Genomic DNA, 18649 nt, shown 5'->3' with positions numbered 1-18649 from the left:
GCGTAGATGGCTTATTTCCTTAGTAGAACTGTCAAGTGTTTTCCTAATGCCTAGATATCTAAAGTGAAAATTTTCACACATTTTTGTATTATTTCATCGTGAAGAGGACGATGAGCTCTTTCTTTTGATGTATATGTCGACAAAAATTGATACAGTTTAATGGAATTAACGGGGCTCTAACAGTACGCCAGAAACACTACAAATAAACTCCCCGGAAGTGTCAATTTTGCGCTGAAACTAGTTGGTGCCCGTACTCGGCCACTGTAAGATTTTTGAGCGAGCTGCTCCACCAGGTGTTATGGTCCCAGGTGGGGATCAAATAGCCAAGATTTGAGTTTAAATCGCTGACCCCCCACCTTGTCGATTTTTGAAGATTTTGCATGGTCTTCTCGTAAACGAACACTTAAGCATTTGACACATATGTAACGAGTTCCTAGTAGTTTTAGACACATGCCATACATTGAAAGTAGACATTCGCTGTACAAACTAATGTGAGTGTCCCATGTTCATCAAATATCACACTAACTTCACTGTCATGCTTTTTAGATTGCTTTGCTTAACTCTTGATTTTCTTTTTTTAACTTAACTTCTCAAACAAGAGACGTGGACATTTACAGTACTTGCCGTAGTTTCATGCTGCATTTCTTGAGGGAGTAGTCATTTGCCTTCCAGGTTTTCCACTGTATTCCTTCTCTTTTCAGAATATCTCCATCATGGTAGTATTGACCACTGAGATGAGCCTTGTAGCAATGTTTAAACCACCAGGCACCTTTCCTTAACTCCGCACAATTTCTCGAATATGCATCGTTGTCCTGATCCTTAGTTGAGAAGGGCAATCCATTATGTTATGCCATTAAATCACCTGCTGTACTCTGAGCATCATATGAACCAACATGAAGAGTGTAGTTGTCGCCTGTAACAGCAAACTCACCATAAGAAGCCCAAGATGTTATGGACTCCCAATCTTCCATTTCTACTCTGAGCTCCCATTGACCTGACCCAGTAAGGTCACGCAAGATGTTATTCCCCAACCAGAACTCATTATGCAGATCACCAAACCCAGATTGGTATTCAGTCCAGTTACGGTAAAAGTCAACAGAGCCATCGTGTCGCCTCTGGAACACGATCCAGCCTCCTCCATCTGTCTCCATGTCGCAGTAAACCTGTCCAGTCAGGTTTGTTAGAAAGATTATACAGATGCCATTATCTTGGTAACCAGCTTGATACAATGTCTCACAACTGTCGTATCTCTTTGTTGCTTGCTCTGGTGTTATTGTTTAATTCGCAGACCTTACAACCTATTTGGTAGTTGACCGATAGCACTTTTGATCCATAGTACAGTCTCGCCCACAGATCACATGCGATGTTACAGTCTTCCGTCGAAACACATGATTCTCTAAAGCTCGATGTGTTGCTTGATACTTGGTTGAGATAAATCTCTGTGGATTTTCACTCTGACAATAAAGTACCACGAGTAGCAGAGTCAAAGCTAAGACAAGAGATCCCATGATGATTGTTGTAAAAGTAGACACAATTTTGGTATTTTCATAAAACTGACGACTCTAACAGAGACTCTGCTGGATAACTTGTCAGTCACAAAAATTTTTCTTAAAAAAAAAAAAAAAAAACATGAACGTTCAACTCATTCACTATTAAACGTCTGTTAAGCCGAATCTACAATAACAGCATGGCTTTGTTCCCATCGATCCGCTCTTTGACGCAAGCGAGTCGGGAATATTGCTTTAAAAAATAAATCCAAGGCTCTACCGCGCCTCTAATGGAATGTTACCTGGCAACACAACGGCTGTCTGTAGAAAACAGTTAACTTGTACTTAAAAGCAGTGGACACTATTGGTAATTACCCAAAATAATTAGTAGCATACAACCTTATTTGGTAACGAGTAATGGGGAGAGGTTGATAGTATAAAACATTGTGATAAAAGGCTCCCTCTTGAAGTGACGTAGTTTTCGAGAAATAATTAGTTTTCCACGATTTTGATTTCGAGACATCATATTTAGAATTTGAGGTCTCGAAGTAAGGCATCTGTAAGCACACACATTCATGTGACAAGGGTGTTTTTTTCTTTCATTATTATCTCACAACTTCGACGAACCAATTGAGCTCAAATTTTAACAAGTTTGTTGTATCATGCATTTGAGATACTAGTCTTTGACCACATCACCAATAGTGTCCAGGGTCTTTAAGAGCCGGTTGATAAATCGATAATGAAATACATTTTCTTTAGGGACAAGATTGCGTTTTCGCTAAAAGCAAGCAGTGCTGTTTGGGAGTCATCAAGCACAAATTTATGTACTCCGCATGAATTGATTTCTTGAACAGAAACCCTTTCAAAGACCCATATTGCATAATTGTACAGTCATGGTTGTTTTGTGTTAACCTACTTTAGCTCTGTGGCTACCAAGTGGGTGCTCATTATTCACGGATAAATAGGCAGACTTTATTCACGTGGACAGAATTATTCAATAATAAGAATAACCGTATTTATACGGCGCCTTTTTCCCAATGATACAAAGCGCAACGTGTTTACTGCAAGGTGATTGGGGCGGATTTTGTAAAAAGAGACAAAATCCTTACCACCCATATGCATAACATAACATACCTGTCACGCAATTGAACTCAGATGGTCGCCGAAGCTGCGAGATAATAATGAAAGAACAAAACACCATTGTCACAGGAACTTGTGTGATTTCAAAATACTTGATTTCGAGACCACCAACTCTAGTTATGTTGCTCAATAATCAAATTCTTGGAAATTTACCTCTGCATCGAAACTACTTCACTACAGAGGGAGCCGTTTCTCATAATGTTTTCTACTACCAACAGCTCTCCTTTACTCGTTACCAAGTGAGGTTTATGCTAATAATTATTGTGAGTAATTACCAATAGTGTCTGGTGCGTTAAGATTGCATGGTGATTGATTTCACTTTAGTTTTCAGGTTAAAAAAAAACCTGCTAAAAAAAAAATATATATATACTTTCTTTGAACCATTCTGACTAGACTATGTGTTATGTAACGCATGCAAAAGAACCCAGTACACTTATCGAAAAGAGAAGGGGTTCGCCCCGGTGTTCCTGACTGTGGCCGTTGCACTTTGTAGACCCATAGAAGGTGCCAAATATTTGGGTCTCAGAATTCATCACTGCAATAAAATATATTTCTGAAAGTTTGTATATACTCAGCGCCTTGCGTACCTTGTTTGGGAGCTAGGTGCGCCATACAAGACTCCGATATTAATAATTTATTATATTACTTGACTATACCCATATGCGAATTGTTCGACCGACCACCAATTAATTTCTCAAAATTTGTGTACCATCTTCAATTTTGACTTTTAGACGATACGTGCCTGTATCGTTTGACAAACTACCAGTTATTTTTTTCCGATTTGTTTCTTATCTTTTTCGCAGTTCCAATTATTCAAAAAGACATGGAATTTACAGTAGACCTACTTGCCGAAGTTTCATGCTGCATTTCTTGAGGGAGTATTCGGTCCCTTTCCAGCTTTTCCATTGTATTCCTTGGAATTTTAGCAAATCTCCATCCTGGTAGTACTGACCGTTGAGGTGAGACGTGAGGCAGCCTGTAAACCACCAAGCACCATTCCCTTTTTTGGCACAATTGTTTGAATGTTCATCGTTGTCCTGGTCCTTTGTTGTGAAGGATCGTCCATTATGATCAGTCAATGAATCACCAGCTGTACTCCGATTGTCGTAAGAACCAACCTGGAGAGTGTACTTGTCACCTGTAACATTAAACTCACCATAAGAAGCCCAAGCGATCCTGGACTGCCAATCTTCCATATCTTCCCTGAGCTGCCAATGACCCGATCCAGTAAGGTCACGCATGATAGCATTCCCCAACCAGAACTCTTTTTGCAGATCACCGAACCCAGATTGGTAATCAGCCCAGTTGCGGTAAAAGTCAACAGAGCCATCTTGTCGCCTCTGGAACACGGTCCAGCCTCCTCCATCTGTCTCCATATCACAGTAAACTTGTAAACCATGAGTTAGACTTGTATGGTATATTGTGTATATGCCATTGTCACGGTAACCAGCTTGATACATCTTTAGACAACTGCTGTAACTTTCAATGATAGGTGCTGAAAACGAAGGGTTGTTCACATTGTCATCATAGTACAAACTTCCTGGCAACTCAACGAAGTCGTCTGCGCTGTGAGCTCTGCTGGCATTATTCAACACACAAATACGTTTCCTGATGTAATAGTTGAATGAGCCACAGTTTGGGTTCATGGAGCAGTCTCGCCCACATATCACTGGAGATGACACCGTCTTCCACTGAATGACTTTATTCAATACAGCTCGATTTTCAGCCAAGTATAACGTTTTCATGAACCGTTGTTGGTTTGCACTATGGCAGGTTTGTACCATCAAAACCATTAACACGGTTACGATGACGACCTCCATGATAAACGCTTGAGGATTCACTTATCTAAAGTAAGTCACGTTGAACAAAGTAGAGTTGATATTTTCTCTCAGATCACTCTGTAGAAATGTTGTCCTTACACTAAGAGTAGGTCCTTAACGTGGATGAATTGTTCAAATGAACTGATTATGGGTCTTGACAATTTTTAAGCAATAAGAAGTTACACACATGTATACCCATTGACATCACCGTTACCATTGCACTGAGATATTAAAAAACCGCCAAACTGTGTTGCCACTTGATGACAAACAACCTAATCACCTGCTGTGGGTTTTGATTGGATGTATTGTTCCCGGTCATGGTCGACAATGATAATTTAACTTGTCGTTTACGTCAAAAATACGTGCTTCGGTCAAACAAATTATGGCAATTAATATTTTTGTTCTTCAAACTATAGTCAGCGATGCAATTACGTCAATGAATTCACGACTTTCTAAATAAGTAAACTGCATGTTTGCTTATTAAAAATATTTTAAACAATACAGCTGTTGGTAGTATAAAGTATTGTAAGAAACGGCTCCCTCTGAAGTAACGTTCTTTTCGAGAAAGAAGCGTCTGAAAGCATATAACTTCGTGCGACAAGGAATTTTTTCTTTCATTATTATATCGCAAGTTTGAAGACCAATTGAGCTCAATTTTTCACAGGTTTGTTAATTAATGCATTATGTGAGAGTTAGTCCTTAACGTGAATGAATTTATCAAAATGAACTAATTTTTGGTCGCCTTCTATATTTAAGCATTAAAGAAGCTTTACCCTTTGACGTCACCGTAACAATGGCATTGAGAGCAAACGAACCGCCAAACTTTGTTGCCACTTGAATACAAACAGCCTAATCACCTGCTGTGGGTTTTGATTGCATGCTTTGTTCCCGGTCATGGTCGACAATTTGTTAATTAAACTTCTATATGACGTTTACGTCAATAATATAAGCTTTGGTCGAACAAATATGGTAATTAGTTGTTCGCTTTAAAACAATCAGCAATGCATTTACGTAGTTGGGGACAGGTTAACTCAAAACTTTTCTTGGGGAACACGACTGCACCTCCAATTGTATTTTTCTTTAGGAACACACAGGTTTCCCCTTAAGATATACATTTTTTAAGAAGGCATACCTCTTGAGAATAGCTACCTCTTACAGATACGGTCAACACATTGAGGCAATTTCTGTCTTTTACAACCATTCATAAATACCTGACAGTTTCGCTACTCCTATTGGTGGAGAGCGCGTCACGTGGGTGTGTAAAAACCAATGTTTTGTATGACCAGTAAAAAGTGTTGTAACATGGGCATGACACGCGAGCTTGCACCTGTGATTATAAGACAGTTTCTACATTCCTATTGGTCGAGAGCAACGGCCGGGACAGTTGTGCCACAACACGCGATACGCGCGACGCGCACAGCATTCCCTTACAAGGAGTTGTTTACCCGAGGGTGGCGGAGGGCCTTACCATTTCATAGCTGGAGGGGTGTTTTGTTGAAAGAATCATTGAACAATAATTATTTTTGCATTTATTTTACTTTTTACCCAAAGTGGTGATGTTTTTTCACCGAAAAGGTATTTAAGAATGGGAATCAAAGTGTGTTGAATCGGTTTTCAATTAGTAGTTTAAACCCACCGAGGCCTGGTTCTTGATAATTTACCTCGACTACGTCTCGGTAAAGTTAAATCAAGAACCAGGCCGCCTCGTTGGGATTAAACCACTAGTTGAAAACCTCTTCACCACATATTGATTTCCTTATTCAAAAATCTTGGGTGATGCATGTACGTCACACAGCACGTGTTATTCTGTTGGCAAGATTTATATTTAATGCTTCGTCTATCATCGTCCTATTAGGCATTGCTTAACCGCGTTTAACTATCGAGTCACTGTATCGAATAAAATTGGTAAAACCTTTTTACAAATTGGTTGGTACACGATTTTTATTTTTTATTTTATTTATTTATTTATTATTTTTTTTTTTTTTGGGGGGGTTTAAAATTGTCCTTCCAACGGAAACAAAAGTTTTTGTTTGCGGTTATAATTTTTGGTAAAGTGTTACAAATCAATCAACTTGCCGTAGTTTCATGCTGCATGTCTTGAGAGAGTATTCGTCTCCCTTCCAGCTTTTCCATTGTACTCCTTGTAATCTTTGAAAATCTCCATCCTGGTAGTAATGACCATTGAGATGAGCCCTGAAACAATTTTTAAACCACCAGGCACCTTCCCTTATCTCCGCACAATTATTATTGTCATTGGCATCGTTGTCCAGGTCCTTTGTAGTGAAGGGTCGTCCATTATGATTTGTCATTGAATCACCAGCTGTACTCCGATTATCGTATGAACCAACATGGAGAGTGTACTTATCACCTGTAACAGCAAACTCACCATAAGAAGACCAAGATGTGTTAGACTGCCAATCTTCCATATCTACTCTGAGCTCCCATAGACCTGACCCAGTAAGGTCACGCAGGATATCATTCCCCAGCCAGAACTCATTATGTAGATTACCAAACCCGGATTGGTATTCAGTCCAGTTACGGTAAAAGTCAACAGAGCCGTCTTGTCTCCTCTGGAACACCATCCAGCCTCCTCCATCGGTCTCCATGTCGCAGTAAACCTGTAACCCATCAGTCAGACTTGTCGAGTCGATTGTGTATATGCCATTTTCACGGTAACCAGCTTGATACATCATCAGACAATCGATGTAACTTTTATTGCAGGGCGTTGCAAATGAAGAGCTGTTTACATTATCACCATAGTATACACTTCCTCGCATCTTGACAAAGTCATCTGGGTTGTGAGCTCTGCTGGCATTATTCAACACACAAATACGCTTTGTGATGTGATAGTTGAATGAGCCACAGTTTGGGTTCATAGAGCAGTCTCGCCCACATATCACGGGTGAAGATACAGTTTTCAAGTGAATCACATGATTCAGTAAGGCTCGGTTTTCAGCCAAGTAAAACGTTTCGATGAATCGTTGCTGCTTTGCACTCAGACAGGTTTGTACCCCTAGTACAAGGCAGCAGATTGTAATGACAGTTTTCATGATTAACATTTGTTAATGACAGCAATCTGAATTGTTTAAAGAACTTATTTCACAAATTCTTTGGTGGCAATTGTGTCCAAGCACTGAGAGTGTGTCTTTGACGAACAGTTTCTGATACAGTGACTAGATCTTTAGTCGCAGACCAATTTATGCATATACGCACTGCCTGTTGACGTCAATGAGATCACAGCTAATAGGTTGTAACAAAACAGCGATAGTAATAAGCTTTAAGATTAACGACACAATTATCATTGGCGGGTTTGGTGCACTATACTTTTCTCGCCCATGATAATTAAGTCAGGAATGCAATTACCATTAAGAAGGTAATTGTGCCTATACAATAACTTTGGCAGTAATGTTCGTACAAAATCCTCTTTGTTTTGTAGTCCATTACCATGACTAGCCAGCGTATTCACTATCCTTAACCTTCAAATTGAGATGCCCGCGTGGACCACACGATCAATATTTAACAACTTGATACTTTACAGGTAAAGTTTCGGTAATTGAGGACCTTTCTGAAAATCCAATTAAAGTCTTACATAGATTAACGTGCACAGGTTGTTTTTGCCAAGCAGCAGATTAAGCACGCCCTTGAGAATCAATTTATGACTCAGTCTCATCATCATTATCCATCATATAATTGCTGTCATCAATATTCATATATTATTTTGCAAAGCTTTACTTTTTGAGATAAAACAATTATCAATTCTCGAAATAGAGAACAACGGATTTATTTTAAAGACAGTGGACACTATTGGTAATTGTCAAAGACCAGTATTCTTACTTGTTGTATATCATCATATGCATAAAATAACAAACCTGTAAAAATTTGAGCTCAATCGGTCATCGAAGTTGCGAGATAATAATGAAAAAAAAAAAAAACAACACCCATGTCACACGAAGTTGTGTGCGTTCTGATGCTTGATTTCGAGACCTCAAATTCTAAACTTGATGTCTCGAAATCAAATTCGTGGAAAATAACGTCTTTCTCTAAAACTATGGCACTTCAGAGGGAGCCGTTTCTCACAATGTTTTATACTATCAACCTCTCCCTATTACTCGTTACCAAGTGAGGTTTTATGCTAATAATTATTTTGAGTAATTACCAATAGTGTACACTGCCTTTAAACACATGTCATGACACGGCGAAATGTGCGGAAACAAGGTTGGGTTTTCCCGTTGTTTTCACTCGACTCCGATGACCGATTGAGTTTTAATGTTCACAGGTTTGTTATTTTATATATAAGTTGTGAAGCACGAAGTGTGGACCTTTTGACACTCGGTTTTCAGATGTTTTGCGATTGCTTTAAATCCTAGTTTCGATCGTTCGTGCTTTCAAACGCGTTGTTTTAACACTTGGTTTATCTCAACATAGTATACACATTATAACATATCTGTGGAAATTGGAACTCATTCGGTCGTCTAAGTTGCGATATTAGAATGGGGAACAAAAAACATACTTGTCACACGAAGTTTTGTGCTTTCAGATGCTTGATTTCGGGACATCAACATCTAATTCTGAGGTCTCGAAATTCAAATAATTTAGTGAAAATTAAGGTTTTTTTCCTCGAAAACTGCGTTATTTCAGAGGGAGCCGTTTCTCACAATGTTTTATACCATCAACGGCTCCTCGTTACTCGTTATCAAGTAAGGTTTGATGCTAACAATTATTTCGAGTAATTACCAGTAGTGTCCACTGATTTAAAATTTTCATGTAACGCTTGCGTATGAGATTGTGTAAAGACTGTCACAGATACTAGCATTAAACAAAACGCTTTTCTAGTGTATGCCTTAAACATAATCTTTGCGGGAACGTGTGCGCGTGCAAAATAAGACCAGACAATTTTGTTTTCGCATAAGTAACGGACAGTATCAACAGTAATTTTTATATCTCGGTAACAAACTGTGAAGTTTGATTGGTCGAGAACCAATCATGTTACGCGCAACAAAAAATTTATGTTACGTGGCTCGGGGTCGTTTTTTTTTCTTCCTAGGACGGACGTGGGCAATTAACATAAATGGGCGTGTTTTTGCCCGAAATGGGGACCACACAACCTGCCTTTCTTCTACTATCGCTTCACACAATGGTGTACAGGTTGTGATGAACCAGTCTACCTCCTATGTTTCTTCCTCCATGGTCTAATCATGGAGATATACTATCCATGGTTTATTTTTAAACTGGGCACATTTGGTAATTAATGTCGAACCGGTATTTTCACTTGATTTGGTAATTATTGTCGAAGACCAGTATTTTCACTTGATGTATCCCAACATAAGATAAGAAACCTCTGGAAAAAACAACATTATTTTTGTTTCATATTTTTGTGTCCTCCAGATGCATACACTCTAAAAAAGAAGTGTAAAAACTTGCTGAGTAAATGTGCTGAGTACGAAAGTTGGGTAACTTCTTACGCAATGTTGGGCTATGTGGCTTTTTGGCCAGTACTCTCGAGAAGGTAATTTGTACCTTTTTAAGTCGCATACAAAAATTCGCCAGTGAAAGCAACTTATGGGTACAAAAACACATTTTCCTCGCAACAGGGTCAAGTTTACCTTGCGACGTACTAAAAAAAGCAGGACATGCTCATTTTTGTGGTAAAATGTTGCGCGTAATTGGGTAAACTGCTCCTCGTGGAAACCATTTTACCCATAATGCAACGTGCACATTACACACGGACGTATACAAGTCGCAGGCACAAGTCACAATCAAAGGTGGATGGGGTGGACATAGTTCTGATGTTGCATGCGGTCGTTGATGTTCTGATGTTCATTTAACCACAGTTGAGAGAATTTTGGCATTATGTTTGAGGTACAACAGTCTGTTGAAGTGAGAAATGCATCACCAGGAAATACGTAGATAGCAGCTTTAATTTCGTCAATAACAGGTTTGGCAAAACCAAACGGCTCTTTTGAGAGCCAACAACACCGCTTCTAAAAAGAGATTGTTACTTATAGTCTGCTCGCTAAAATTTTGTTTTCGTTTTCACCCCCTGAATGTACACAAACACTCCGGTCGTTTTATGCAAGGTGGTTATAGGGTTGTGATCACCATATATTAATCGGATATTATACTGTCCAGTCCAATTCAATGTATATATGTCTTTTTTAATTTTTTAGTAGTGTCCGTTTTGCTGCCAAAATGCACTACTTCTTTTTTACTCAACACTTGGGGTTATGGTGCTCAACTACTGAGTAAATGGGTAGTCGGTTGTTGGGTACATTTTGACACAACAAAGTTGGGTTAGAAATTTGACGCATAGTTGGGTAGCCGTTTTACACAGAAATTGAGTAAATTACGACGCAACCCCTGTTGCGTACCGCTTTACCCTCCAAACGACCATGTTCCCTTTTGAACACCACAAAGAGTAAAATTTTACGCAACATTGGGTATTTTTTTCTTAGAGTGTAAGTGATGTTTGTAATGCAGTGTACTATTAAATTTCATCAAAAAACATTAGGGACCACAGCCGTTCATAATGACCGTCAGTCTATTTTCATAATTGCCCTCCCTCCCCCTCCCAACCATATCCAAACATATTTTATCGGGCAATCAAGACTTGGCAATGAAAGCAAGCGCGACGCATTTTATGGACAAAAGGTATAGTTGTACAAAATACGCAGTTTTACATGGTACATGGTACTAAATGTACATGTACATTGTACATGTAACGTGTACGTGTGTGTGTGTGTGTGTATGTGTACATGTTTGTAAGTGTATTAATTTTCCACAACTATTATTATGTCGAAGTACGCATGTGCATGGACAAATGTATAGTTAACTACGCCCATTTATGTTAATTGCCCGCGTTCGTACTAAGGAAAAAAAAAACGCACACCGGTGTACATCACCTTGATCGTTCCCGGCGTTGGTCGATTTCCAGCGCTGTGTACGAAACAACCGCGGGTTCGAGGGAATTGTTTCTTGTTCGTCTGCTTATAACACAATGAATAGTCGGTCGTAACAATATTTGAATATGACAACAGAACTTCGAGAAGAGGAATAACAATTATACAAAGGTATAACAAAACAATTGTTGCACGCTGTGACTGGGGTCCATGGGTTTTGTACACCCTCGAGGGTAAATGGCACCCTCGGCTTCGGCTTCGTACATGTGGTAGTGTGTAATGTGTCGTAACTGTGTTCAGACGATCCAACCGTGTAGCTTAACTTACTGTACACCTAAACGAGGCTGACTGGTTGTTGGAAGCAATAGTAGGCATGGACCAAAGCAATTTAATTTCCATGGTTACTATTTTCCCTGAGTGAGACTTAATGAGATTTTGATCAATAGAGACGCCTTGGGAGTGAAGTAATTGTTTCATCGATTCTTTGGTGTAATATAAGTTAAGAAGACTGAAGGTCCGCACCAATCGTCGCGCCCTTTCCATAGCGAGCTCAAGTAATTAGAAAATAATGACTTAAATTTCACCGACGGCCCTCTACCAAGAACGAGCGCTTAACTCACATGCAATGCCTACGCGTAAAGTATTACACTGTTAAGTATTTACTGTGTGGTCCGCACGAGCAACCTGAAGGTCTGGTAATTTTAATGACGAATACTCACTCCCCCTAAGTATAGCTCCAATCGATAGCCCTAACTCTGCAAACGTGACTGCCTACAAATTACAGCACTTTTGGTCAGACAGTTGGTTGCAGTGGTGATCTTGACCAACAAGAGCACATCAAAGCTAAATCCAGGACAATTGATTGTGTCGTATCTTCGGGCCTAAACGTCAGTTTGGCCGAGCAGACATGGTGACGCATTGAGTGGAGTGTACTGCCTTTACAATTGTCTGCCACCACGCGAAGGAGTTCATTTGATTGGCTAAATTTTGAGAAAGACTTACAACCAGTGGGATTTACTACTGCAAAATTGATACATCAACTAGAAACGATCAACATGGATGTCATCATTCCAACCTTGATTTTGACTCTGGTTGTACAAACCTGCCAGTTTGCAAACCAAAAACGGTTCATCGAAATGTTCTACATGGCTGAAAATAGAGCCTTACTGAACCACACGTTTCAGTGGAAGACTGTATCTTCTCCTATGATATGCGGTCGAGACTGCTCCATGGATTCACAGTGCATGTCGTTCAACTACCACGTATGTACACAGGTTTGTGTTTTAAATAATGCCAGCAGAGCTGACAGCCAAGATGACTTTGTTGAGTTGCAAGGAAGTTTGTACTATGATGACAATGTGAACAACACTTCGTTTTCAGCACCCAGCCGTGAAAGTTATGGCAGTTGTATGGAGATGTATCAAGCTGGTTACCTTGACAGTGGCATATACACAATATACCCTACAAGTCTGACTGATAGGTTACATGTCTACTGTGATATGGAAACAGATGGAGGAGGCTGGATCGTGTTCCAGAGGAGACAGAATGGGTCTGTTGATTTTTACCGTAACTGGACTGAATACCAAACTGGTTTTGGTGATCTACATAATGAGTTCTGGTTGGGGAATGATATCCTGCGTGACCTCACTGCGTCAGGAAAATGGGAGCTCAGAGTAGATATCGAAGATTGGCAGTCAAACTCAGCTTGGGCTTCTTATGGTGAGTTTGCTGTGACAGGTGAAAAATACACTCTCCTGGTTGGCTCATACGACGCTAACAGCTCAGCTGGCGATTCAATGGCATATCATAATGGACGACCCTTTACAACAAAAGACCAGGACAACGATATTAATAAGGCTAATTGTGCAGAGGTAAGGGAAGGTGCCTGGTGGTTTAGAACCTGCTTTGATGCACATCTCAATGCTAAATACTACCCTGATGGTTTTTTCCCGAGATATTATGGAATACAATGGAAAAGCTGGAAGGGAGATAGATACTCCCTCAAGAAATGCAACATGAAACTACGGCAAGTACAGTGATTTCCCAATCTTTACCAACAATTAAAACTCCGAGTAAATAACTATTAAAAGAGAAAACAAATATATAATGAACTTAAAGTATGACACAGTAAAGTTAGTTTTCATTCGGTCATTATACATTATCATTTGTTTGCACTGCAATTGTCATTGTCATGTACTCGTAAGATGTTTGTAGCCTTAGTTAAAACATACTGTAACGTACTGCCAGGGTCCTTGTTTGCTCTGTAGCCAAACGCAGACAGAAAACAAACGAACTCAAATTCCGTTCAATATGAAACACAATGATTTATTTAATACTTCGAGAAGGACAACTTATTCCATGCTCACTCACTGAACTCAACATTTGGTCTGTCTACACATCTTAATCATACACAATACGTTATATAGAAAAGGCGCCAAAACAACGCATCCGGTCCGCGCACCTGGATAATCTCTTATAATTATGTGTTACAATGTTATACATCATCGATAGTTCGTCCAATCACAGAACAGTTCACCAAAAGTTCAAGCCAGCTGCCGTGGGAGCGTTGTCCTCCAAGATCCGGCGGGGCCACTCCAACGCACCGGCGGAGCGCACAGTTTCAGTTCGTTACAATACACAAACTAACAGTATTAGACTGACATGAACTAACAATGGCATAATTACTATTTTGACACAAATAAAAAGACATTAACTGGTAAATACTTTGTTAAACGAGACAGCGATGTTTCATTTTAAGTGAATATCCCGAAAGGTCAATATTGCACAAATCACAGTTAAACCCTGATCAAGGAAGACAGTGGAAAAGCTGAAAGGGAGCTGGGAATTCCCTCAAGAAATGCAGCATGAAACTATGGCAAGTAATTTCCTACTTTTTGTAAAGAACTTGAACCTCAAATAAGTTTGTTTAGAAGATTAAGATGTTACACAGATTTAAATAAATTAAGTCGTAGTGTTGACAAAAGATAGTGGCATTTCAGTTTAAGTGTACTTGAAATGTTTCCACAATGTCAATATTGCAAACAATGGGAGACTTTAAGGCGCAAGGTGGCAGAAGACTTACCAGGTAAATTGCCATTTTTTACGTAGTTCTGAGCAGGCACACATTCCTAACAGTACGTTAGATTTCCTATACAATGTGGCTTTACCAAAACTATAAACGTGAAAAGTGATCGTTTAGATTATACACAACGATTTTTTAAATTTCATGTTGTGTTTCCTGTGACGAATACAAAATAGTATACTTTAACACTAATTGTTTTTGTAACTAAATGATGTATGTGAAAATATTGCTAAAGTCAATACTTAACAGTAACAATAGTAGTAATAATTGCTGTTGTAGTGGTTTTGTGAAAACTTGGAAAATGTCTTGCTTAGTTGTGGTGATAGACTATGTGACCTCTGACCTTTGAGTTTTGGCAGCCAGCTAGAAAGTACCACAACTACGTGTCTTTATGTTTAGCAAAACATGACTTGGACAGTGTTTTGTCAACAGAGGGCGGTTTGAATGTAAACATAAGTCACAGTCATTGTCTAGTGAACGGGAGATTAGGCAAGACGAACATGATGAGCTGGTTTTTTTTCAGGTAACAACATCAAATAAATTACTATTTCATTCGTTTCATTTGCTGTAGATTAATATAAAAAAAATGGATTTTGAAAAGTGTTCGCAAAATGAAAAAAATATGAGCTTGTTTGTAAGGTAACATCAAAAAATTAATCTCTATATTATTGCAATTGCGCCTAAAATCCATATTTGTTTGAATTGTTTGATTTTTAAAAATATTGGGCAAGACTAAAATGATAGACAGGTTTTTCAGGTAATAACATACAATTAATCTGTTTTATGTTTCAATAGCTCTGGATTGATAATTGTTTGAAACGTTTGGAATTTAGCAAGACGGGAATGATGTGAAAATTAAATCAGTCTCAAATTTTTACTTCAAATCTTAAGATTAATAAAGTTTTTTTTTAAATGTTTGGATTTTATTATGATTAGGCAAGACGAAAATTATGACCTGTTTTTTTCGGAAAACATCAATAATATTAACTCATTAGCTTTAGATTAATAATGGTTTGAAATGTTTGTACTTAGGCAAAAAGATTAGGCAATGCGAAAATGATGAGCTGGTTTCTTAGGTAACAAAACAAAATTAATCTCTAAATAGTTTTTCAATTGCTGTAGATTAATAATGGTAAAAATGTTTGTACTCTAAAAAGATTAGGCAATGCGAAAAAGATGTGCTTGTAACTCAGGAAACAGCATTATTATTATTATTATTTCAATTGCTGTAGATTAGTGATTGTTTGAAAGGTCTTAATGTATTAATAATTGTTTGAAATAATTAGTTTTTATAAAGAAATATTTATTTATTATTAATACACAGTGGAAATAAAAAGTCCCGACTTCAAATATACAAAACTTTCAAGTTTTGATTTGCTGTAATTCATTGATTGTCAATAGTACCTGTGATATAAAAATTAGATATTATGAATTGGTGATATTAGTTGTTTTTGTGTTGTATACACTACTGTTAACTAAATTTTAACTTCTAATTATTTCAAGCTGACAATAGTTGTGAATGATTAGTATCATAACATTTGACATTATGCCAATAAGCATAGTCAATTTATCAAATTCTTATTGATGATTCTGAATGACTAAAATGATCAATAGTTAATATACTGACTTTTATTTCATATGTTATTTATATTTGTGGCTTCCTTTGAACTATTCTCACACAAGTCCAATGTCATGCAACGCCGGACTGTTCGACCCCTAAGAAACTCGAACAAACGTGAGTTTGGACAGTGAATCACAAGTTTCCGACTGAAAGAACACTATTGGTAATTGTCAAAGACTAGCCTTCACAGTTGGTGTATCTCAACATAAGCATTAAATAACAAACCTGTGAAAATTTTAGCTCAATCGGTCATCGAACTTGCGAGATAATAATGGAAGAAAAACACCCTTGTCACACGATGTTGTGTGCGTTTAGATGGTTGATTTCGAGACCTCAGGTTCTAAATATGAGGTCTCGAAATCAAATTCGTGGAAATTACGTCTTTCTCTAAAACTATGGCACTTCACAGAGAGCCGTTTCTCACAGTGTTTTATACCATCAACCTCTCCCCTATACTCGTCACCAAGTAAGGTTTTGTGCTAATCATTGTTTTGAGTAATTACCAATAGTGTCCACTGCCTTTAACTGTGGTAAATTTAATCTATGGAACTAACTTCGTATAAATGAGATCATACTTACGCATAACTAACATTTGTATGTTGGAGAAACCCGACCTACCCTAAAAATACGGCCGACCCTGAGTATTTTAATTTTGTGTTAAATGGAATAAATTTAATGATTACAATTTATTACATTCATAAAAACAAAATAAAGGTCATAAAGCACACTATTAAATAGCAAATTTTGCTGTGTGTATCCTTGTTGTATGTTGTGGTCGTGTATACTACCAGCGTAAACAATTAGAAAACATGTCATTTTCGTTGCTGGAAAGGAAAAAAAAAAAAATTATTATTATTATTATTTTTTATTTTTTATTTCATTTATTTCTTTTTTGGGGTGGGCATTCCGCCAATATGACATAATTTATGACATAATACTCTACCTGGTTCCTCAACTGTATAAATTGCTAACAAAATAAACAAACAATTTACGTCAATTGCAGTTGATATTCCTACCCTAGACCTCGATAATTTACTTGCTAACTTACCGTCTGCATCATCGGTCACCGCTGTATCACCTCAAATGGTTTTTTACCCAGCTTAAAAAGGTCAAGTTCGGTAAATCTGGAGGGCCAGACTGCCTTCCACCACGCATAATTAAAGAGGTTGCCTATGAGGTATGTCTTTCTTTAGCCACGATTTTTAATTGTTCTCTTTGTGAAGGTGTAGTTCCTGATGAAAAAGGCTTTTTGTTGAACCGGTCCCAAAAAACAATAATCCAACCATTGATAGTCTGCGCCCCATCTCACTCACTTGTATTTTCTCTGAGGTGTTTGAAGTTTGGTGTATAATGAATCCTTAGTGCAGACAGTCTTTCATTGACAAAGGATCCTCTACATCCCACTGTTTGTTCAAACTCCTGGACGATAAACGAGTCTTGTTGATGTAAGGCGGACGTGATAGAAGTGTACCAAACCTTATAGTGTAGTAGCATTGTGTCCGCCATAGCTCATAAATGCTTATTGTTTTCTTGACAAACTAACGAATTATGCTGTGTTGATAGCCATCGATTTTAGTAAAGGGGTCGATAGAGTTTACCACAATTTATTATAGTTAATAATAACTTGGTTAAGCTTGTATTTGGAACCAAATTTAATTCCTTCATTTTTTTATCAGATCGTCTTCAGGCTGTTAGATATAAGGGTGGTACTTCTGAAAAAAAACACGAAAGTATTAAAATGAAAAATAAACTGTTTGGAAAAGAAGGGTGAAATCATACATGTAGCCTGCAGAGAAATGTTGGTGAATAGGGAGGAGAGTGTAGGCACGCAGACAGTTCTGATTGATATTTTCCCAGGACATGGGTGCATCAAACAACTTGTTTGTAAAGGCCTTAAGACAAGCAGAAAAAGTAAAACCGGTACATACTCACGGTGTAAAATGAAGAGCACTTTTATGGGACAGGCTATTCTGAAACCTGTGCCTCCCTAGTTGTTGCCACCCTTTTGTTGCCCGCCTGTTGTTGCCTCCCTGTTGTTGCCTCCCTATTGTTGTTGCCCCCGGCTGTTGTTGCCTCCTCGTTGTTACCTCTCCAGCTGGTACCTTTTTAGGTGTTGCCCACTGTTCCTCCCAACATGTGTCTCACTTGTTGATGCCTCATTTAACTTCCTTAGAGCACCGCTGTTCAGAGCTCTACATCGAGTGCCAAATAGTTTTGCGCATGCGCGAGATTTTCAGAGAGTCCAACATTAGATAAATTATTCACAGCAGTGACCCCATCGCTGTTTTGTGCATGTTTCTATGACTTTAACGATGAGTTTTATTGGCGTTTGTGAGTAAAATTGAATTTCCCTGATATTAAAACAATGTTTGTTGTAGAGGAAAATTATTATTCTATCAAATTATTCCGTTTATATAGCAGCAAACCCTCTGGATTAATTAAAATCAGTGGGATTCCACCAACGTTTTTCTGACGCGGCCCACATGTTTCACATACAAACTAAACAAACGCATACAATGCACAATGTTTATTACAGTTTGCACACGTCACAAAAAGCGCAATTGCCCAATGCTTGTGTACATTACTCTTGATAAAAATGCTTC

General features: G+C 38.3%; 1 protein-coding gene and 2 pseudogenes across 1 annotated transcript; 1 reads left to right on the top strand and 2 right to left on the bottom strand.

Annotated features, from left to right (window-relative positions):
• Positions 1 to 845: 845 nt before the first annotated feature.
• Positions 846 to 4447, bottom strand: LOC139942688 (uncharacterized). The gene is made up of 2 exons (XM_071939496.1): positions 3473 to 4447; positions 846 to 1163 (listed from the first exon to the last, which is right to left on the bottom strand). Exons 1-2 carry the CDS (start codon positions 4445 to 4447, stop codon positions 846 to 848), a joined length of 1293 nt encoding a protein of 430 aa, XP_071795597.1.
• Positions 4448 to 6510: 2063 nt separating this feature from the next.
• Positions 6511 to 7497, bottom strand: LOC139942687 (microfibril-associated glycoprotein 4 pseudogene; annotated as a pseudogene).
• A 4901-nt stretch (positions 7498 to 12398) lies between these two features.
• LOC139942686 (microfibril-associated glycoprotein 4 pseudogene) lies at positions 12399 to 13382 on the top strand (annotated as a pseudogene).
• The last annotated feature ends 5267 nt before the right edge of the window (positions 13383 to 18649 follow it).

The sequence above is a fragment of the Asterias amurensis genome, chromosome 10 (assembly GCF_032118995.1).
Source record: "Asterias amurensis chromosome 10, ASM3211899v1".
NCBI lineage: Eukaryota > Metazoa > Echinodermata > Asteroidea > Forcipulatida > Asteriidae > Asterias > Asterias amurensis.
Note: the sequence above shows the minus strand (reverse complement) of the source record. Positions and strands in the feature narration are given on the sequence as shown.

Coding starts and splice junctions, on each gene's coding strand:
- LOC139942688 (XM_071939496.1), bottom strand. CDS start 4,447: ATGGAGGTCGTCATCGTAACCGTGTTAATGGTTTTGATGGTACAAACC. Junction 1,164..3,472: donor GCAGCATGAAACTTCGGCAA/GTAGGTCTACTG, acceptor CTGACTGGACAG/GTTTACTGCGACATGGAGAC.